This window comes from Vipera ursinii (genome assembly GCF_947247035.1).
Source record: "Vipera ursinii genome assembly, chromosome: 2".
Lineage (NCBI taxonomy): Eukaryota > Metazoa > Chordata > Lepidosauria > Squamata > Viperidae > Vipera > Vipera ursinii.
Window position 1 is genome coordinate 61335374 of NC_139513.1, and position 23564 is coordinate 61358937.

Genomic DNA, 23564 nt, shown 5'->3' on the forward strand with positions numbered 1-23564 from the left:
ACAAATACAGCTGGGGCCCCCTGCAGTCCAAATGATATGACTTTGAATTGGTAGCTCACCAAGGGGCAGTTGAAGGCTGTCTTCCACTCATCCCCCTATTTTATTCTTACCCAGTAATATGCTTCTCTCAGATCTAACTTGATAAAGACACTCCCCTTCGCCAGGTGGGTTAGCAAGTCTTTCAGGAGGGGGAGAGGGTATTTATTTTCCACACTCACAGTGTTTAGGCCTTTATAGCCCATGCAGAGACGTAGAGACCCATCTTTTTTTATCTTTGAACAACACAGGGGCTCCCACAGTAGACTTGGCCCATTCGATGATCCCCTCGCTAGGTTTGTATCCACATGTAACTGCATCTCCTCCATTTCAAGGGGGGGCATAGTGTACATTCTTGGTTGGGGGAGTTTGGCCCCTGGTAACAGTTCAATGGAACAATCATTGGGACGATGAGGAGGCAAGGTGTCACATTCTTTTTCACTAAATGCCTCTGCTAGGTCCTGGTACTCGCTGGGGATGAGCGGCTCACTAGGTGGCCGTAAGGCAGCCATGTGTGGTCGCTCATTGGGTGGACTAAATTCTCCTGTAGCATCTGTTGAATCAATGGGGGGGATCGGGTCCTATGGGTAGTCTCACAGTTCTCATTCTCTTTTCCCACCAGGCTTCCATTTGTCTAGCCAGGCTAGTCCTAGAATCACGGTTTCAGACATCTTTGGAGCTACCAGGAAGCGAATAAACTCCCAGTGCTCACCTGTTACCCAGGTTACATCCCCCACCCAGGAGGACACTGGCCCACCAACCAGACCCACCCCCACTTTACTTGCTCGAACCTCACAGGTTTGGAGAGCGGCTTGGCCTGTATGCCAAGTCTCAAGGCACATGACAGGCTAATGATGCATCGGGAGAAGCCTGTATTGAGTAGCACTTTCAGGTCTACTTGTGCCCCTGTCTTACGGATTATGAGTTTAGCAGGCAATAAAAAGGTAGGATGCGTCGACTCACCATCGGGTCATTCTCCCCTTCATCGTCACTGTCAAAACCAGGTAAAGTGGGGGTGGGTCTGGTTGGTGGGCCAGTGTCCTCCTGGGTGGGGGATGTAACCTGGGTAACAGGCTCCTGGGTGGTCCAGTTGGACTTTTTTCTTGATGGCTGCTGTGCAGGTTTCTTCCTCGTTGGATCTGGTCTACTCTGCTGTTGTGGATAAGGAACTGGGCAGTTCGCTGCTCAATGTCCCTGCTATCCACATCAAAAGCACTTGATTGGCGGACCTGTAGGTGGTCTAGGTCTTTCGGCAGTAGCAGTCATTGGGGGTTTTCGGGGGGATGGTAGCCATCTGGATCCTAGTTTTGGCACAGCTTCAGGTGGGGGAGGCTTTTTATAGTGGGCAAGCTGGACATCTAATTTCACCACTGCCTGGTACCATTCATGCAGCTGGTCAGGTACAGCTCGGTAGATACATGCCTGAGAAAGGTGGTTGTCTAACCCTTCTCTAAAAAGATGAATTATTGATTGCTCAGGCCATCTCTCTCTCCGACCTGCCATCTTTCGAAACTCCCATACATACTCTAGGGCAGACTGGCCAGCTTGCTTTATCTTATGGATTTGTTCTTTCACTTTGAGGGCAATGGATGGGTCCTCAAATCTTTCCCTCAGCCCCAGGAGAAAAAGGTGGGGGTCCGCCCATTCAGGGGCCTGCTCATTATATAAATTGTTCAATCATTCAGATGCTTCTCCCTCTAGATTGGATGCAATCACATCGACCATTGCACCTGGGTCCAGGTAAATGTGACCCCAGTGATTCAAGTGAGAGCGTACTCTGGGTCCCCATCGAAAGTGGTTCTGAAGGGTGGGCTCATCATTGCTTGCTGGGGGCCCCATTGCTGCTGGCCCCACCCTAGTTGTTGGTTCAATGGCTGCTGGGGCCCCCACTGCTGTTGTTGTGCCCCCAGTTGCTGCTGGCCCCCTCCTGGTTGTTGATTCACCAGCTGCCAGGGCCCCCACTGCTGCTGTTGTGTCTCCAGTTGCTGCTGGCCCCACTCTGGTTGCTGATTTGATGGCTGCCAGGGCCCACCCTGCTGCTGCCCCCACTGTTCCTGCTGTACGTTCAGGGGTTGCACATTTGGGTCCTGCTGCTGCCACCCTTGCTGTTGTCCTCCCACCAGCTCCTGATCTTTAGGCTTCTGCACCACCCCCAGCTGTTGCAAGGCTTCTATTAGCTGGGGCAAGCTCAGAGGTTGTTGGCCTTTTCACTTGTGGGGCTTCTCAACCTCCCATTGCTGCAGAGGCCCCAGGCTGGGGTCCTCTGTCTCTATGGGTCTGGAGGGCTTGGCAGGGGACTCCTGGGTCTGGCAGGCAGTCTGATCTGCAGACAGGATTTTCCACTCACCCGAGTATTCAGTCTCAGCTGGCCTGGCTGCTGTGAGGCACCTAGAGTCTCCCTGGGCTTAATCCACTCTGACGACCAGACCAATTCTCCTGGTTGTTTGGGTCTAGCTCCCAGCTGGGAGGATTGCTGAAACTCTTTCCCTGCCAGCTTCTTTGCTGGCCCTTCCCCCACTGGGGTGGCTGCTGGTGCTGGGGAGGCAATGTTTCTCCCTCCATTATGGGATCTTCCCCAACTCTTTGTCAGACTGCCTCCCAAACTTGGAGACAGCGACATGGATTCCAGCTTGATGTCAAGTTTCTGATGTATGGGCTTTTCAAGTGACTCTGAGGCATTGTTTACCTTAAAAGTCCTTTATTAGCCTAATACACCAGCAAATGCTTGCTCAAAGGAAGCTGGAATCTGAAATCTCCTCCCCTTGCACAATATATTAAAACATAATTCTCCACCTTTCTAATTTTGTCATTAATCATATTCTCCAATTAATTTAAAGAATCAGTTTCCCTTCCGTTAGAAAATCCACCAAGGTCTTATCTTCTTTAGTTAGAGAGATGGCCTTGAAAGTGCAATCCTACTCGTCCCCCCTCCCAACCTTAAACTAAATCTCTTAAAGCAGTACACAAGTTTAACAAATGAAATGGCTACTTCTTCATCTCTTGTCAAGCAGTAACATTGGATGTTAGCAGCGTTGACAAAAGAATTGAATCATTAAAGCAACATTTCTTTCCAGTAACAACATACAACAGTAAAAGTTGAACATGAAGGAAAAAGTGAAAGAAGAAGATAAATGCCTTTGAATTAAACTGACAAAATAAAAGTGATGACCAGCAGAACATACAGATTTTAGGCATTGTGGTGCAACAGGACTAGAAAAAGTGGGCATGCCCAGCAAGGTTGACCAAAGTAAAAGAATGAATTAGTGGAAATATAATATCAAGGAACTTATTAGAAACGTCTTGGAACAGAAGTGAATTATTACTGAAAGCAAGACGTGATAGAAAGCATTTGTCCATAAAGTAGAGTCCAACTTGATAATACACAGTTTCAGAATTATTTTTGTTTACTACTGAAGAAAGGAGTTAAATTTGTATATTGACTGGAGCAGTAATCCTTAAAATGGTTTTACCCTTACTATGACCAAGAATTATAAATGAAGAGCAAGTCCATGGTGCACATAGTATACACTATTTTATTTTATCCAAGTGTCTCATCAAATGGCTCGCTGGGTTACCATTTTCTAGGCTAAAATGTGGAAGCATTTGAATCATTCCTTGTGTATACAACACTTTAACTGCATTTCAACTGTTTGCAGCCTTAGGGATTGGAAATATTCAGGATGTCTTCTTTATATGCGCACCACAGCACACTGATAACGGCATGGAAACAGACTAGGCTTGGCATTAAAACTTGGCTATAGAGTATGTAAAACTAGAAAGATGTGAAGCAAATTTATACAGCCATTCCCTAAAGTAAATTCAAGAAACTGTATCATTCCAAGGGTTTTATGACCATACAATTAACAGCAATGTCCACTATTTGGAAGTGAATAATAGTTTTCTCAGTACAGCAGAGAAGATGGCTATCATCTCATAAATGCAAGCTAAGAAATCTATAGAGGCTCAAATACAGTCAGCCACACAGTACATTCCAGATTCAGTCTGGCTCTGAAATGTAAACAATCTGAAGGGCTGGATTGGAGTCTGCAGCCTGCAACTGATTAAATGCCTATTCTGTACCACCTACCAAGGGAAAAACTGGAAAGGAAATAAATCATAAAAGGTAGACTACACAGTTCAAGGGCCAGCATTCTGACTTGTATCAATTGGCACATCTACATCCAGAGCAACACAATCACTGAAATTCCATGCTGATGTTTTGACTGATGCCAGCTCTGAAAAACAGGCTACAAACCTGCATGCATATGTGCCCAGATATACTTGTGTGCAAACAGAGAAAGATAAAAACAGTTACATCCTGGCTTTCTATGAAAATGTAAAGCCAAAGAAGTATAAAAGCATGTGTTTACTGAGAAGCACCTCCCACTGAGGTTAATGCTTGCTGAAGATTGCAACCTCAGTTCCAATTAATATAATCACATGTGCAAGCTATAGAGTAAAATTATAATCAACAAAGTTTTATTACAATAAAAGAAGTCAAATGAGATATAATAATATCTCTCAGAATTATGACTAACTAAGATTGATTTTTGCAATTAAAAAGAAACAAAGCCCTTCAGACTTAATTGGGAAGAAGATAGTCCAACCTACAGCGGTTAGCTGCTGTCTCCTACATTATTTATGAAACTGAGGGTTAATGAATTATAAGATAGGTCAATAATTTTGATGAACTAACTTCAGTCTTTGAAACACAGCACAAATATGTTTCAAATAGATTACTACAAGAGAAGCTACAAGTTGGACCAGATCATTTACAGTTCTGGAAGAGGAGAAGCAGTCTGTGCAGCCTTCAGCATAATTTCACATAAATTTTGAGCTAATTTGAACTACCCTTGACAAATGATCAGCTCAGAACCTTGGTCCTTCTTTGACAGTCTGCTGCTGTTGCTGACTGGAAATGGAAGAGTATGAGAAGAAAAAAGGGTGCATTTGCTTGAATCTATCTTTACTCATTGTTTGTCCAACTCAGCTGTCCAACTGGCATGTGGTTCATCAGAATTACCACTGTGGTAATACATTCCACAACAAGAAAAAAAACCTCTACTTTTTCTAGAAGTAAGGTTTTAAAGTTGAACATCTGCACTCTGACTTGGTGAAACCAAACAGAGAGAAAGAGAAAAAAAGCAGAGACTTAAGTGTGTAACTTTGATGAAAAAGTGACTGTCATATTCTGGACCAGTTGTAGGTTTTAACTGATATTAACAATTTCTTTCCAATGCAAGGACACAACTTTATACTAAATAAACGCTGATGAAAAGTTATCCATTTGCCCTTCAAACAATAAACTTGGTGCTTAAGGTAAGACAAGCACCAACTCAGTTTCAAATGGATTGTCATGCCCAACATAGCCAGTGTTGACTGGATCTCAATTATCATTCCGTGTGCAAACCAATATCAACCCAAAACTGAAGATGAGCTACAATTCTAGGATTAGATAAACGTGAAAAATGGAACAGAGTGTCATTAACATGTCAATAACGCCTACTTTCAAATGCTCAGATTATATATATTTTAGCGCAAACTTCCTGAAGTCTCAGAACAAGGTCTCCAATTTATTTTAGCTTGAGACTCATGCTAATATCATGGTCTACAGCAGTGTTTCTGAACCTTGTCGACATTAAGAGAAGCATGGTCTTTGTTTTCAAGAACTGTCAATTTTAAGAGGCATGGATTTCAACTCAGCAAAACCCCTGCTGGATGGGGAAATCTGGGAGTTGTGATCCATGCTTCTTAAAGTTAACAAGGTTAAGAAATGCTAGTTTATTTTTTTCAGAAAGCTATAAACAGAAGCATCACTCCCAATGACCCCAACTAATAGAAAAGGATTCCAGAGATTGCAATTCAGCAACATCTGGAGGACCATGAGTTGTGTAATTGATATTTTAAGGCAGATTCATGTATATATCCTTTGCAACTGTTACTATTAGAGAAACAAATAAAACAAAACATTATTTGCTTATCCAAGTGAATAATTGCCAGAAATCATTGAAAATGTCATCACACCGCAGTAACATTTGCAGTGAAGATTCCAAACATGCAGCTAGCTGCCAAATATTCAAAGTTCCTAAAGCAGAATTAATTTGTGACAACTAGATTTTTTTTGGAAGAGCTTTTTATGTTCAAGCCAAAATTTGCTCATGTTTTCCTTACACATTCAGAAAGATAATAAAGGCAAAGCTGACATATTTTCTTTAAAATTAGAGATATCCCTAACTTTGATTAGAAGAAAGAACGATATAATGCACCTCTTTAATATTTTTAATCAAGTATCCCTGATGGAGACCTTGCTTGAAAATAAGAATTCACCCTCTGGAGAGCAAGAAAGCAGCACACCGCTGAAATCCAAAATTCTTGCAATAAAGTCAACTCTTGAAATGGGAATATTTTAATTTCCACATACTGTGCCAGTGTGAATTCTGGCACCAACAAATTTGATTTACATTTTCCCCATCAAAGCTGAATTCCTATGTATGACAAATTGGGTTCCAGCATGGCTTAGAACTTATGGAGACCACCACATTTTTTAAACATATTACGGCACATCCACTGTTCCTCTGCACGTGGATGTGCCGTACATTCTTGGATTGGATTACTTGACTGAATGAATAGGTTGGTGTGGAGCAAGAGGCAGGAATCTGGATCTTTGATATAGGCAGGAAGTCAGAGTCTAGTTTGGGCTCTCCTAAGAGAAATAAAAGCTACAAGTCAATAAGACGTATTCTTTAACTATATCTTTAACTTACAAAAAGCATGCCCATCCTCTACTCATCCTCCACTTTACAGGAGTAACTGGTCCTGTGAGCCATACTTTTACTTGCAGAGAAATTGCTACCCTGATTGCTTCAGAAATGATAATGCAAACCCTGGAAAATTGTGCTCCATATAGAGGTGCAATGTTCTTTCAGAGACCATCTCGTGATCCTCTCTAATCTTTTAAGATAAAGATGCTAAACCCTTCATACTTTCCTATCTATGCAGAACTGAACAGGAGAAAAAGAATTCTTGGTGGCACTGCTGAAAATATGGAGTCTGCTTCCGCCCTAATAAATAATAAAAACCTTTTCTTTCCATTTTAAATCTTTGGACTTAATGCTGTTTATTAGCTTGATGGAAAGGCTGAGTTTCTTTATTGTATCTTTCAGTGCTTCCTTGTGTGATTTAATGCATTGCTTCATTCATGTGGTGCATGGTTTTGAGTTTGGTTGTTTTCTTGCAGCTGTTCCATTTCCAGGCTCAGTAATATTATCAGTGTGAGGGCAAGTGGGGTTGACTGACTGTTTTGCTGCTATAGATAGGTCTTAGATATTTTTGTTATATTTTTCCTAACGTTGTAAATATCATTACAATGATAAAATATCCACTTTTTCATTAATCCTGAGCATTTTTTCCTTTTCTTTATTTTGTAATGCCATATATGTTGCTCAAAAAATATTTTAACAGAAATTTAACCTGTTGCCATTAGTGAATAACAGGACAGGATCATCTCCATCGTCCTCTGATTATTTTCTGTGATCAATCATTTGACAATGAAATCTTAATAATGCTACACTTAGGTAAACTATGATCTTGCAGAACAGTATCAGAGCCCAAATGACAACTTAAGTTAGTCTGTATAGATAACAGCAATATTCATTTGCATCTGCAATTCATGACTTTTAAAAAATTGGCAGACTATCATGTTTCTTACTTCTCTCTTGAATTAAACTGTTATAAATTCCATATATTCACATGTTTTGGTTTAGAACCAAGAAAACCATAAATGTTATCAGTTGAATCAAACATTACCTGCCGTTGTAATGATTTCAATGAAAAACAGCTTGGTATTTGGCTGTAATACTGTTAGTGATTTTAAGGAAAATCTCAGATATGATTCATTGTATCACCATTTTACAATGGCAACATATGTGAAGCTCTAAAAATAAAAATAAAAATCAGACAGAGAAAAGAAAGAAAAAATAAGAATATAGTAAAGAAAAAGAATAGCAATATCTAAAGAAGTGAGTTCCCTCTTCACCACCATAAGTACAAACAATTGAAGTACAGTCATTATCATCTTCTCTTAAAATACAACAAATGTTCTTCCTCTATCCCACCTCTTATCTATAAACAAATCCATGAAGCCCAAATTAGATGCAACTTTATTTTTTCACAGTAACTTTATACACTATGGCCAGTCTAGAGAAAAGAAGGACTAGGGGTAACATGATAGCAGTGTGTCAATATTTGAGGAGCTGCCACAAAGAAGAGGAGGTCAACTTATTTCCCAAAGCACCAGAACACAAGATGAGAAGCAATAGATGGAAACTAATCAAGGAGGGAAGCAACCTGGAATTAAGGAGAAACTTCCTAACAGTGAGATCAATTAACCAGTGGAATGTCTACCCTTCAGAAGTTGTGGGTGCTTCGTCACTACAGGTTTTTAAGAAAAGATTGGCAAGCCACTTGTCTGAAATAGCACAGGGCCTCCTGCTTGAGCAGGGGGGTGGACTAGAAGACCTCCAAGGTCTCTTACAGCTCTATTGTATTCTATTGTATTCCTTAACTACAAAACCACGGTGCTTGGGTGATTAGGTTTTAAGTCATCCTACTTTGTTTTGGATGTGTTTTTAAAGACAACTCGGCAATTTTTCATTGTAGAAAATATGTTAACAATCCTGTCTGCAATCTGAAAATCATTACAGACAAATCTAACTGGAGCATCTGCTGTTCCTTCCCACATTTATCCTGGGCTTTGACAATGCAGTCACCTCAAATTTGGTATCAGCATAGTTTTTTAATCATCCTTTTTGTCGTATGAAAATTTTTGTTAACCGTTTAAAAAAACCTGTGATGGAATGTTGGCCTGGAGTCCCAGGAGGGAGGGAGTGAATTCCAGAGGACCAAGAGACAACATAGTTTAAATATTCGTCCCCAGAGTATATATTTTATGGTGCAAGTAGTCTGCCTATTTCTGTCTATAGATGAGGAACAATAAAGAAAACTGCTGAGAAAAATCTCAGTGTGTGTTTCTTGGTTTTTGGAGCCTGACAAAAACTTCATCTAGTCTGATGCCTTAGCTATCTCACTGAATGTGTTGGTGACTTTGAGTAGGTCTGATATAGGTTTTGCTTTGTTTGGATTTTCTATTTTTATTAACGCAGCTGTCTATCATTTTTCTATCCATTCCATATATTTTATATATTATTTTGAATCTTATGAATCCGAATTATCGCTCAAAATTTAACTTAGAAAACTGAAGTGGTGGACAAAATGGGAAAAAAAAAGAGACAACCTTAAACATCTCAGTCAAGAGAGCCAAATTCTTTGGCCCAACAAGTTTCTCTTCAAACTCTTCATTTCAATTTTCCACTCAGAAAGCTAGGAACTCCTTGAATCATGAAAAGTATTTACTGTTCCTCCTTATAATTTAGGCAGTCAGAAGGCAAAATACAAGCCAAGATTGAATTTTTGAATCCTTGCCATCTTATATATAAGGTAAATCCATAATGAGACTTTAAGCATGCAACCCATTAACAGAGATTTTAAAAATGCTCTAAAAATGATTCCTTAAGACTTCTTGACAAAGGCAGGAAGGGTCAACTTGCTATTGAGCTCTGCTAGTTTTAATGATAATATAATAGCTTTTATAGCTCTGTAGGGCTTCAACTAACAGATTTTGAGTGAATGACAAGCCATATTGGCAAAACAGCTTGGTGAAAGTCAATATACAATATTTCCCCACCTGAAAAATCATTGTAAACTATTTTTTACTTGCTATTTTAAATCCCTAAAGAGTTAAGATATGTTATCTACAGAAAGGCCTGAAATATTTTGTTCATGAGCAAATCCAGAATAAATGTTCCTATAGCAAATTGTAAGCAACAAATCTCATCTACTTAATAGGATATAAGTGAACCATGTCTAATGGCAGCTACATGATTACAGTTTTCAACATTTCTTGGAAGAAAACATGACAGCTCAACAGATGACCAAAGTTACGCATTCAGAATTACAATTCCACCAATTATTCAGCAAATAACTTTATCAGCTCCCCAAACAAACACCATCACCACCTTTCCTTACTGCAATTGGCCTTTTATATAAGGCTTTTTGTCAGAGTTATATTAGTTCAGTTTTTATAAAATAACTAATTGAGTCCAACCACCCATTGTTTTTTTCTTGTTCAGTTTCTGAGTTGTGTCTGACTCTTCATGACCCCACTGACCACAGCAGGCCATCTTCTCCCCCATCCTCCACTGTGTCCCAGAGTTTGCTCAAATTCACGTTCATTGCATTGATGACACTATCTAACCATCTCATCCTCTGCCATCCCTTTTGCCTTTAATCTTTCCCAACATAAGATCTTTTCCAATGAGTCCTCTTTTCTCATTAGGTGGCCAAAGTATTTGAGCTTCGGCTTCACTATCTGTCCTTCCAATCAACAATCAGGGTTGATTTTCCTTAGGATTGACTGATTTGATCGCCTTGCAGTCCAAGGGACTCTCAAGAATCTTCTCCAACACCACAATTTGAAAGCCTCAATTCTTCAGCACTCAACCTTCCTTATGGTCCCATTCTCACAACCATAAATTACTACTGGGAAAACCATAGCTTTGACTGTATGGACCTTTATTGGCCAAGCGATGTCTCTGCTTTTTAACATTTTGTCTAGGTTTGCATTAGGAGCAAGAGTCTTTTAATTTTATGGCTTCAGTTGCAGTGTGCAATGAACTTGGAGCCCAAGAAAATAAAATCTGTCACAGCTTCCATTTCTTCCCCTTCTGTTTGCCAAGAAGTAAAGGGGCAGAATGCCATGATCTTAGTTTTTTTTAATGTTATGTTATGGTTACTAAATCTTATTTGATATTTACTAACTTAATTCAAAGGATTTTAAAGCACCTTATTGCAAAGAATCTTTAAGAACTTTACAAAAACAATAAAAGCAAAATTAAAATGATCCATTCAATGCAATGTCAGAAGAATTAATGGAAGCCCAGCCTTTAAAAATGAGGGTTTAACGGATGCTTAAGAACATCAGCAGTGGTCCAATGTACTACAACAAAAAGTGATTCCAGAGGATGAATAAGGTCTTCCTCTGTAAGCAATCACTTAGAAAACCAGTGAAAATGCCTAGGTATTTTTAAGCTTTCAATCTTAATTTATTATATTTTGTGTTCCAAAATATATCCACAAATCACATAAAAAAAGAATCCCATACGCATTCTAAAACACTTAGGTAGACATTTTTACTAACTGTGGTTATAAGAGAACAATTGCTGCAAAACTGATAAAAAAACCACACACTATATAATGTGTATACAGAGAAAAAGGTGGTTACAAAGAATGTAGTTCAAAAGAGCAAGGAATGCTTTAGATTAGAGATGCCCAACTGAAGCTGAAAGGTTCTTTGAAGTACATGTGGGTATGTGTGTCATATCAGTTGGTGGGTCTTTAAAGAATTGCCATTTTTTGCTGATCTCACACAGTAGTTGTGTAATGCAATACCAGGAGAAGACATGTATAAGATGACACAAACAGGGGATGACAAGAAGCGTTGGACTGATCACGGGCATACATTTGGCCAAGTATCTACTGAGGATTGTGTAGCCATGAGAGCTCAGGGTAGGATTAGGGGAGAAAAAGATACAACTTTAAGAAAGCATCAAGAAGTACTTCTATATATCTATACTAACTCCTTTTCAACCTCAGAACCAAAACACTGTGTTCCTAGCTAAATTAAAATGGACCCCCCAAAAAGGCCAAGTAGTTTTCATGGAATTAAAACATGGTTTTTAAAGTTAGTGGCCTAAACTAGAAGCCTAATTAAAATTGAATGGAATAGTAATACTTCCGTGTCTGAAGCACCAAAATGCTTCTATGGTGAAAGGATTTGCCAGCTATATCATTGTTGTATTGAGGATGTCCAATTGGGGGCTCTGTTCACATCCCCATGACATTGCCCAGCAAAGCGCTATCCATTTGTCTACTTGCAGTCACCCACTTTTGAATTACCAGCTCGGCAGGAGCTGGAGCATGTGACGGGAGCTCACCCTACCCTGTGGCAGCAACGGGTCTCGAATGTGAGATGCCAATTACCAATCCAGCATTCTAACCTTGTCAGCTACCATGCAAAGAAAATTACTTTGATTGTAACAAAAATGTTAGAAAATTTCAGTGACCAAGAGACTATGTCTAAAAATGAATTGGAAAGTAAAGCTATGACTTTTAGTATCTAAGAAAAACGATGAAAAGAAAATAATTGCTGAAAATGTCAAAAAATTGTAAGAATTCGGGTTTAAATAGCTTAATTAGACAAATGCTACAAAGTAAATATTGTTTGTTTTGCAGTGACTGTGTGACTTATGTGAATGAAGACATCTGTGTTTAAAAAGTGAAAGAATGCTATCAATTTTCCCTTACACAATCAACCATGCTTTTTGAGTGATGTATAAACCCAGCTTTGATGCTTACGCATCTGAATCAAATAAAATAATGCTTTGCTTCATGTAGTTCAAAAGTATTAAATGCAATTATTTTTCAGTGTACTCTGAAAAATAACAGTGCTCTTGTTCTTCAAGGCTAAAAACAATGTAATAATCCTAAACAAGTAAAGCACGAGTGACTTTTCTTTCATATGCCCCTTGTCTCTTGATGAAAGGAGGTTTGCTCAACCAGAAGGCCTCTAAGATCCTTTCCAACTCTGTTATTCTGTTACTGTTAAGAATTCCAGATTTTATTCTCAGTACTGTAAACCTGATCTGAAGAGGTGCTGCCCTTTAGACCTGACTATTAAACATGATAAAGCCAAACCATGAAAAGGTAAAATCAACATGCATTATCCTTGCTTAGTAAAGATGACAAAAAGCATAAACATTGAAAAGATGTCTAGTTATCATATAGTCTTTCATACCTCTACAAGTTATTATTCTGAAATGTATAGATTATAGTTCACCTTTCTTGGCATTAAAAGCAGTAACTTTTAATTCCACTTAATTATAATGTGGATTCCAGTCATCATAAATCATTTTGACTGGTGTCTGTTTCAGATTAGCCCACCTGAACTAACAAAGGGCAATTTGCATTCTTTGGCTCCTATGATTCGTTTCCTGAAGGGCTGTAACACTCTTTGCATCACACTTACATTGTTGGGAAATGTTCCTTTGGTAATTATCTTAACTTATTCCATGCCCTTCAGTGTTATTCTTTCTTAAAAAATGCAAAATTATAAAATCAAATGAAAAACGGAAATAATAGAAACTACCAAAAAACTACACAAATTCAACCTTATTATGTGAAACTTCATAGTTAAAAGCTCACACATTTCAGAAGCTAAAATCTGAACACCAGATAGTAAAAAGATACAAGCCATTAAACCAGATGTTTAAAGACATGATGCTGCTAAAAACATCTGATTGGGTGGGGAGGAGGGATAGGAAACTTAAATAAAACAAACACAGATAATCCTCGATTTACAAGCACAACTGAATTCCATTGGTAGCCAAGACTGAGTTTTGTCCCATTTTATGACGTTTCTTGCCACAGTTGTTTCAGTGAATCACCATAGTTAAGTTAGTAACACGGTTGTTAAGTGAATCTGGCTTCCCCATTGACTTTGCTTGCCAAGAAGGTTGCATGACCCTGTAATATACTACAACCATCATAAATATGAATTAGTTGCCAAGCACCTAAAGTTTTATCATGTGACTATGGGGATGCTGCTATGGTCATAAGTGTGAAAAACAGTTCTAAGACACTTGTAAATCGAGGACTACCTCAATTTCCCTTCAGCCATGATTAAAAAAAGTAGTCCTTTGTGCCAAGCCACCATCTCCTTGCACCCCATCCCCAGAGCATTGTGAGTTTCTGCTAATCCTTGCCTCAAGGAGACAGTCAGCCTTCTTTTGGTCTTTCTGTTTCAATATGTGGCTTTCACAGACATGCATTGCCCATCGGAAAGTCCACTGATTTAACTATTCCAAACTTTATTGTTACTGAAAAATTCTTCTGTTGATCCCAAAATTGTTACAGCCTTTCTCTTTTGCTTTATTATTTGTTTAAAAAAAACCCAAAAATATAGGTTTAGGTTTAGGTTTTAGGTTTTATTTAATTTGTATACCGCCCTTCTCCTTGGTAGGGCCTCAGGGCGGTTCACAGGGCATATATAGATAACAATACAAAAGTTAAAAAAGATTAAACCAATGCCCAGTTAAAAACAATAATACAATTCTAAAACAACAATTTAAAACCCATAATCCCCCGTCAGGCCAGACCAGCTAATTCAAATAAGTGGGTCTTCAGGCCACGACAGAAAGTTCGGAGGTCTGATGCCATCCGGAGCTCCACCGGCAGTTGGTTCCATAATGCCGGAGCGCCCACAGAGAAGGCTCTCCCCCTGGGGGCCACCAGTCGGCATTCCCTGACTGGCGGCACCCTGAGGAGGCCCTCTCTGTGGGAACGCACAGGGCGGAGGGGAGTTGACGCCGGCAGCAGGTGGTCCCCGAGGTAACCCGGACCCATGCCATGTAAGGACTTAAAGATCATAACCAAAACCTTGAACCTCACCCGGAAGACAACTGGTAACCAATGCAGCTCGCGGAGCAAAGGTGTAACATGGGAGTACCGGGAAACTCCCAAGACAACTCTCGCGGCCGCATTCTGTACCAGTTGGAGCCTCCGAGTGGTCTTCAAGGGAAGCCCCATGTAGAGAGCATTACAGTAGTCAAGGCGAGAGGTCACGAGCGCATGAGTGACTGTACATAGGGCATCCCGGGCCAGATAGGGCCGCAACTGGCGCACTAGGCGAACCTGGGCAAAAGCCCCCCTAGTCACGGCCACTATATGATCTTCCAGAGTAAGCCGTGAATCTAGGAGGACTCCCAAGTTGCGAGCCCTATCCACGGGGGGTAAGAGCTCACCCCCCATAGAAAGAGATGGAACATTTTGAATGTCCCGGGATGCCGGAATGTACAGCCACTCAGTCTTGTCAGGGTTGAGTTGAAGTCTGTTCCTCCCCATCCAGACCCGAACCGCCTCCAGGCAACGGGACATCACAGCGAGGGCATCACTGGGGTGGTTTGGGGTCGAAAAGAAAAGTTGGGTATCATCGGCATATTGATAGCAATATGCAATGAAAAAGACTTCATCTTAAGTAGTTCTTGAGTCCAAGAAGAGAAGCATCTACCACCTTCCATTCTTCACTGTCAAGCACACATTCACAAATCATGCCTTATGCTAAATAAATAATAATCACGTTGCCTAACATTGCTTTTCTCTTCTTAATATATATCGTTAAACTTAGTTTATTTTCCTTGTTTCCCCTGTTCTTATGAGCTCTTGTAAATTTTCTTGATTTTCAGCTAACAAAAAGGTATCGTGTTATTAAATAGCTGTTTGGTTGTGGCTTTTAGTATCTAAGGCAAGTGTGCCCAGTGTAATTCAAAGCTAAATAAGTTTCCTTAAACCCCTGTGAATTTGAGAAAAGTCTACCACTTTGGAAACACATTGCCCTCTTTAACTGGGCTCAATAGGAATCCAAGTAAGAATTCTAAACTGTCAAAGGAAGGGGATTAATTTACTCAGGAGATTGCATTTTCAGGAATGTCAGGGCCTGTTAAGCTGGAAATGGCTAACCACTTTCACCTTAGTTAAGCCAAAATTGGGAAAGGTGACAGACAGAGGGAGCAATGCACTTAGCAACTGACCCTTTAAAAAGATAATTTCATTCCTCTTGTCAGCAAGGATAATCACTCTGGATTTCTGAAGCACCACAAAGCATTTTTAAAGCATTTCCTCTATCTTGCACTCAAAATGTCAGTGAAGGAAAAGCACCTGACCACCCTTGTCCCATTGATTTTCTTTCTTGCGACAGCCATCATTTGTGCTGGTTCAAGGAGTTGCAAAGAAAGAAACATTGGCATGTGTGTTTAATCATGAAACACATATGGATACAGTCAAATGAGTCACTATTACTTCCAAGGAAAGGAACAAGCATCACCGGGCAGTAATCTGATTCCACTCCCAACGATGAGAGAAAGCAATCCTAATTATGACATTCTTTATAACATTCCTGTTTTGAAAAATAGTGTTCAAATCACCTGTTTTTGTTAAGAAAATATAACACAAATGCTTTGATTCCTGAAACCTGTGCAGTCCTGATATGTACACCGTTGTGTTGTTACAACATTTCTACTGATATACAAACAAGAACAAGTCTAATCAAGCTTATCCTTGCTCAAAGAACTCCATTCAGATAACTGCTAGCATTTATCTACCTGGGGCTGCCTTTGAAGTTAGCCTGAAAATTGCAGCTGTTCCAAAGGGCAATAGTTGAAATTTTAAGAGAGATGGTCTTTCAAAATTGCTTCCCTGGAGCCCAGAACCTAACTAAATACTTTCTTCCACCTCAGCCAGCCAGATGCTAAGGTCACTTTCCAGCCTTTCTGTGTATTTTAAATCTTAGCCTTTTAAAAAACATTCTCATATGTTATTTAGTCTCTTAAAAGTAGATACACTGCAGAAATTATGTAATTGTTTTAATCAATATAAGCCAATTCGAGATTAATGAAGGGTGGATTTTAAAAAAAGCTTTAAAATGTATAGAAGGTTTTCTTCTTAATTTCTAAATCACCAATCTGGATCTCATTTCCGCTGCTCTGAGTTTATAATTGAAATTTTATTGTGGAATTGGGACCATTGCTCAGGTTGCCATGAAGTTAAACATTAAAAGGACAGAATTGGGGGAAAGTATAATCATGGTCTAAAAATTTATATGGTTATTTCTAGAGGCACTAGCTATTTCTGTTTTTTCTCTCATTGGAGCCTAAATTCACTACTACAGCTGCAAAACTTTAGTCAGTCTAATAGACTTTTGCCAACCTTTTAAATTATGTGAAATGTACTCATAGTGCCTACACTGGGATTATTAGTATGAAGACTAAAGAAATTCAGTGGCACCTAAAACAGTACTGAGAACTATTTCAGCAACCTCTAAACATAAAGGTGCAAGAACTATATATATAATTGCAAGAAAACTATAATCGTTTATTTATTACAAACACATTTACACATCTCAGAATACTTCAGACTTAAACTATCTGATATGTCACAAATGAAATACACTAAAAGTAAACCTTCCTTCAGTCTGAGCCAAGTTCTTGATGACTTTGTGAAAACATCCATGAAGGTTTTTTTTGAAAACACTGCAGATATCTACTTACTTCCTAACTTAACCTACTTCCTGATACTTTCCCGTCTCAGAAGCCGCCTTCACCTGCTTTGTTTCCAAGTCCAAAGCTAGCTAAATGCCACCACTTACTACAAAACTCCATGATCAATTGTAGCTTAAGCAGTGTCACCTGTATGGGATCTCCCCCCAACCAAAAAAAAAAAAAATGCAAGATGCTGGTAATGAAAAAGAACCACCATCCCTTTTATCCATGTGTGCAATAAAAAAAGGGACATGCTTCCATTGTGACATGCTTCTAACATCTTATTTATTTTTATATTTATTTACATTTCACATTTCTGAATATTGCTTTTTTGCCAAATTTATTTATGTACATCCATTTATTATTTTTAAGGGACACAGTGGCTCAGTGGGTTAGGACTCTGAGCTTGTCAATCAGAAGATCCGCAGTTTGGCGGGTCGAATTCCAAGTGCTGCGTAGCAGAGTGAGTGCCTGTTACTCGTCCCAGCTTCTGCCAACCTAGCAGTTTGAAAGCACGTAAAAATGCAAGTAGAAAAATAGGGACCACTATGGTGGGAAGGTAACAGCGTTCCGTGCGCCTTTGGCGTCTAGTCATGCCAGCCACATGACCACGGAGACGTCCTCAGACAAGTGCTGGCTCTTCGGCTTTGAAACGGAGATGAGCACCGGCCCCTAGAGTCGGAAACGACTAGCACACATGTGCGGGGGAACCTTTACCTTTACTATTTATTATTTTTATAAATAATGCAAAACAGCAAACATCACCCAATATTCCTTCCTCCTTTTCCCTAAAACAACAACTGTGAGAAACTTTCTTGCTGGAGATGTACATAATTTCCAAAAAAAAAAAAAAGGATTCTTAGTTCAAGTTGTAAAAGAGATTCCTTACATATTTTTACCTTTTTAATTTCTTTTAGCTTGTTCTCTAACTTTGATTTGAGCTCCGATCTTTGATTGGAGCTTTGGTGCTTGTCTCTGTGGCTTAGGCCTAGGTATAGGGGTAGGCAACCTTAGCTCTTTTATGACTCGTGGACTTCAACTCCCAGAATTCCTGAGCCAGCATGGCTAGCTCAGGAATTCTGGGAGTTGAAATTCACGAGTCATAAAAGAGCCAAGGTTGCCTTCCCCTGGCCTAGGAATTTCCAGTGGCTCTCTTAGGCAGGATAAAACATGCTAAAATGCCTGTGAAAACCACAGTCGTCTCTTTTCAACATCTCTACACATAAACATCTAGTAATACCTGACATAATGCCATCATAATCAGTGGACACAGTATAGGGACACCACAGCTTTCATATTATCATTGAGAAGAGAAGTAGAAGGATATGTAAAGTTGCTTTTACTAGCAGCCAACTTATGTTTTATTATATTTTGTTCCATCCAGCTTTGTCACAGAGAATGTTTCAACAAGTCTGACTGGAAGCACCAATACTTGGTAAAGCACCAATCTATCCTAGCATACAGAACATGTATTAAACAGTGTTTTCTTGAAAGGACTTAGGCTTGTATCCCAGGACAAAATGCCTCAGTTCTAATGTTCCTTGCTCCAGATATTCTTCCTCTCATTAAGGCAGAATAGATAAAGAAAAAAAATCAAACATCTACTTTTTTAGCAGTGCAGATATGGTTTACACAAAGTATGGAGAAATTGTTGCTGAGTTACAACTTCCAGAAGTACTCATCGTAGGCCTTGCCAGCCAAGCTTGCTTAAAGATGTAGTTCTGGAATTCCATGGTTTCCCCGTTGTAGGAGATGACCAAGTTGAGCCCGAGGGATGGGTCAAACACATTATCAGTCATGAGTCCCTGTATGCCCGTAAGAGATCTAAATCAGGTCCACCTTGAATTCCTTTCTATTCTTAACTCCATTAATTTCCCTTGACCGTTATTAGATCAGATTCTTGTAGATAGCTTAAGTTTATAATAAATCTTTATACACATTTGAACTGCCTGGATCTCCTGACTGGCCTGGTGCTTGACACCCACACTTGTTCTGAACAGAAAGAGTGACTGAATAAATAGTAAGAACTTTGTAGGGAGTGGATTTGTCAAGACACTGGAGAATTACTGAGGATATCTTGCTCAAGAGTTTTGTTTCTCAAAACCAAGGGTTGCTATCTTGTGAAATTATTTCCACATGCCTTTCACTGTATAATGGAATAACTGGTTGCTCACTCTATTGGGAGTTTAATAATGTCAATATGCAGAAGAATTTTTTTCTTTTTCTTTCTCCATAGATGCCTTCTTCTGCATGTGTGCTTTAGGTCATGAGATGGCTGCTTCCCAACTTAAAACGCTCAGCAGCCAAGAATTTAGCCTATTTACTGTACAAATAAATGGATTTTATCTTTTGGCACTGGGCATTTTTTTAACTTGAGTCAGGATATTATTGTAATGAAATCCAAATCCGTCAACTCTCCTTCTGATTAGGATGGCAAGCATGACCAATTAAGTTAGACCTGGCAATAAAACACATGAGAAATGCAAGCATGGAGGCTCACTGAGTGACAGGAAAGGGAGAGGCAAGCCCAGCAATCTTCAGATCGCAAGCATGGTTTATTTTGGGTAACATCCATTACGATCTGATCTCACTTCTCATCTTATCACAATGGGAACAGGAAAGGATCATTTCATGGCTCTTTGTTACAAAGAAGAAATGTAACAAAAGTCAAGCTCCTTAACAATCGGGGTTTCCTGTAAGTTTTTTCAGATATGTGGCATGGACATAATTGAATATGATGGTCAGCATATTAAAATATTTTCATGTCAGAAAAGTGATATTAATTTGTCTCAAAATAATAAGTAGTGTAACTTTAGAGGGAACTCCATCCTACTGTAGTGGTCTTTCTTTTGATTACTCTAACTGCAATCTCATTCTTGTCACTTATAGACCCAAAGGCACTTTTTTCAAAAGGCAACTGGAATTTGGGGTTTTTTTTCTTTGAAGACAGTTTTTGCTTCTCCTCCAAGAAGCTTCTATAGTTGTGACTGAATTGTAGAGGATGGCAGGATTTATATTCCTTGCAGTCCTCTGGTCATTAACACTCTTTCTTTTGGATGGCCCTCAGGGTCATCATGTTTCCAGCTCGTAAAGATACCACCTATTTTTTGTTTACAGCAAAGTCCTTTCAGCAGTTCCAAGAAGGTTCCATACCCATTTGCATTATTCAGGTGACCCTGAGGGCAGATAAACCTCCAAGTGGCCTTAACGACTCTCAGAAAGAGTGCTAACAACCAGATGACTGCAAGGAATATAAGTCCTTCCATCCTCCACCATTCAATCAGAACTGAAGAAGCTTCTTGGATGAGAAGCAAAATGTCTTCCAGGAAAAACAAAGTCCAGTTGCCTTTTGAAGAAAACACCTTTGGGACAACTGTGACCTGGATGACTGAGAATCTCCATAGACATGTCACTTCTAGAGTTCCCATAACATAGACTGACATAACATTGTATTAACTCCATTCATGCATATAGGGTGGTTGCATCTGGCCAATTTTGCCATGAGAGCATAACCTCAGTGTCTCTATGGCAATGGGTGACTGGCTCACTGGAAGTACCCATTGATTGGGTGGAAACATTGATCATTTCTCTGTTTCAATTTCAGATTGCTAACTTCATTGGTTCTTTTCAACACATGACAAAGCTATCTGCAGCAAGCAAATCTACAAAGATTGTCCTAAGAGGTGGACTAATATTTTTATTAATGCACAGAGGGATTTAACATAAACACTGCTCATTTAGCAAAGCCATTATTGAAGAAGAATTTCTTTTTCAAAGCAGCAAGCAGCTTCATTTTCAGTACAGGTCATAAACCAGTTTACTTTGCTATTTGAGCTAATGTTACATAATATATGCAGCCGTTGCTGAGATCAGTTGGGTCAAAATTTAACTAACACATTGTTAAAATTTTGTCAGTAACAAATATGGATTAGAAATTTACTTAACATTGCCCTTTATTAAATTTTTCAATAAAGCTAATAATTTCATATTTTCATCAAATCCTTAAAGCCACTCAAACTCACTTAAACTTAATTTTTCTTTTCCAGTGGCAAGTGTCTACTTAAATCAAATCAAATATATTTAATGAAGACGTATGAATTAAAGTAAAAGAGATAGCAATAACGTTTTTGTGATATGTTAACATTTCTGTAAAAGTATCTTCATCTGTGAAAAGGCCACCCTGCTTGTTGTATCCACAGTATGCTTTCATTAAAAAGTCTGAAGGGAATGCCTCAGATTTGGGGATGGTTATGAACTCTTTGTAACTGATAGAAGATGCTACTTGCTCATTACTGGCTGTCTCTACTTCTCCATAGGAGGAAACATTCTTATGATATCTTGCTTTGGGAGTCTGCAAAGCTAGAAAGGTGGAAAACTTTAATATTATGCAATAAAAGACAGCAAAATACTTGCACTCCCTTCTCTGTCAGAACTGATGTAAATTCAAAATACCCACATCCCAGCCATGAAAATTTCATCCAAATTTTCCTTTCCTTGTGAGAAGGTTGCATAAGCTGATCACATGGTATGTATCTATGCAGCCGAACTAGATGTAAACCAGCTGCTAAGCATCTGATCACATGACCATGGGCATGCTGCAATGGTCGTAAGTGTGAAAAAATGGTCATAAGTCACATTTTTTCAGTGCCATTGTAACTTTGGAACTGCTGCCAAATGAACTATTGTAAGTTGAGGACAACCTGTACCTTTCATTATTGTAGCAAAGAGGCAGCAGTCCTGCTTTACCGTTTACTGATTTAACATTAAGGCAGTGAATCCCAAATCTTACCTGCTGAAGATTTGGAAGACGTGTGAACAGAGTTGGGATCCACATCTTCATCAGGCTGGTAATGATAAAGTGTTTGAGATTGTTTGGAAGCTATCCAGTTGTGATCTTCTTTCAGGGCAATCAGTGATGAAGGTGTCGGATTAAATTTGACTTCAGGGAAGTTATCTCCTTTGGACTCCTTGAAATCCAATGATTTGGGTACTTTTGATTTCTGGTCTTTCTTCACGTTCAGTTTGATCCTAAAATGGGAATTTTCTCCTTGCTCAGTTTTCTCATGTCTGATCGCGTTTTGTCTCTCGACTTCTGCTGCATTCCAGGGCGCCTCAGTGGTTGCCACGACTTCTTCCTTTAACACACTATTTGTGGTGGTCATCTTATATCTTTGTGATATTTCGGTTGTTGGTAGTGTGCTTGTATTCATCCTGACCTTGCTGTTTGCATTGTTGCTCCTTTTTTCTGGATGGTTTAGGAGAGGAATATCTGTGCTTGTTAGTTGCTGCATTGCTGGGTCTGAAATAGACTGAGTCAGTGAAGGGGGAGTAACGCTGCTTGCAAGGTAGTCATAATCCTCACTTTGTTCTTGGCCTGTGCTCTCTTGTTCCAAATGTGCTGAATAACTGTAGAACTTTTTCTTTTTGGGTGGCTCCACCTGAGTGGCATCTCCTTCTGGTGCCTCTTGGTCGTAACTGTAGGGATCGTCATAGTGCTGTTCTACTTCCACAGTATCAGATGGATTAGGGGAGGTTAACATGGATTCATTGCAATCTGGGAGTTGATAGCACATGAGGTCACCACCAGAATTAGGACAATGACACACTTTGCACGTAGGCATGTGGAATGTATGCCCTGCAGCATATTTCTGGTCTTCATGGACACAGCCTATTCTTCCACACTGGGGACATCCATCTGCTGGTAAGACAGCATCAATGCAGTTTTGTGGAAGGTCTGGGCATAACATAAACTGGCAGCTGATTTTACCCCCACCTTTGGGACAAGAACATTCGGTGCTTCCAAAGTCGACCAAGTAGGACTGTCCTTCAGGCACTTTTCCATTGATAAAGCCCACATTCACACAGTCATAGTATTGGTATCCTTCGCAAGTACAGCCATGCTGCAGACATGAGACACAGCATTCTCCAGGTTCTAGAATTTCTTCAATGCAATTTTCTGGCTGCTTACACTCCACACCTGTGCAGTCCTTCTGTGCTGTTGCAATACCAGTCCAAATGAGCACCAAAAGGAGAGTGTTCAAACAATGTAAATGGGACATTTGGTGCCTATCCATAATTTTCCTAAATAAGTTTGGCAAGCATTCAGCTTTTCTCATCTTTTATGAGCTTCTTTTTCTCTCTTTAGTAACCCCCCTTGAACTTCTTGTTCATCCAGCTCTCGGTCAGAAATATTTCCTGGATTCTGTTTTGGAACTAGAGCCTAGGTTTATGAAAGAGAACTTTGTTAAAGACTTTACTTCACATATATCCTGGTAAACATTAGAGATATTTTAAAAAATGGATAAAGCTCCAACATCTGGA

General features: G+C 39.5%; 1 protein-coding gene across 1 annotated transcript in view; it reads right to left on the reverse strand.

Moving 5' to 3' along the window:
* Positions 1-23326, reverse strand: part of FBLN2 (fibulin 2) — a gene marked incomplete at its 3' end in the record, with an annotated part of 141267 nt that extends 117941 nt beyond the window's left edge. Inside the window, exon 1 of the mRNA XM_083351712.1 lies at positions 22033-23326. Within this exon, the coding sequence (XP_083207838.1) occupies positions 22033-23317 (1285 nt within the window). The 5' untranslated portion in view covers positions 23318-23326. The remainder of the gene's footprint in view (positions 1-22032) is intronic.
* Between the last annotated feature and the right edge of the window lie 238 nt (positions 23327-23564).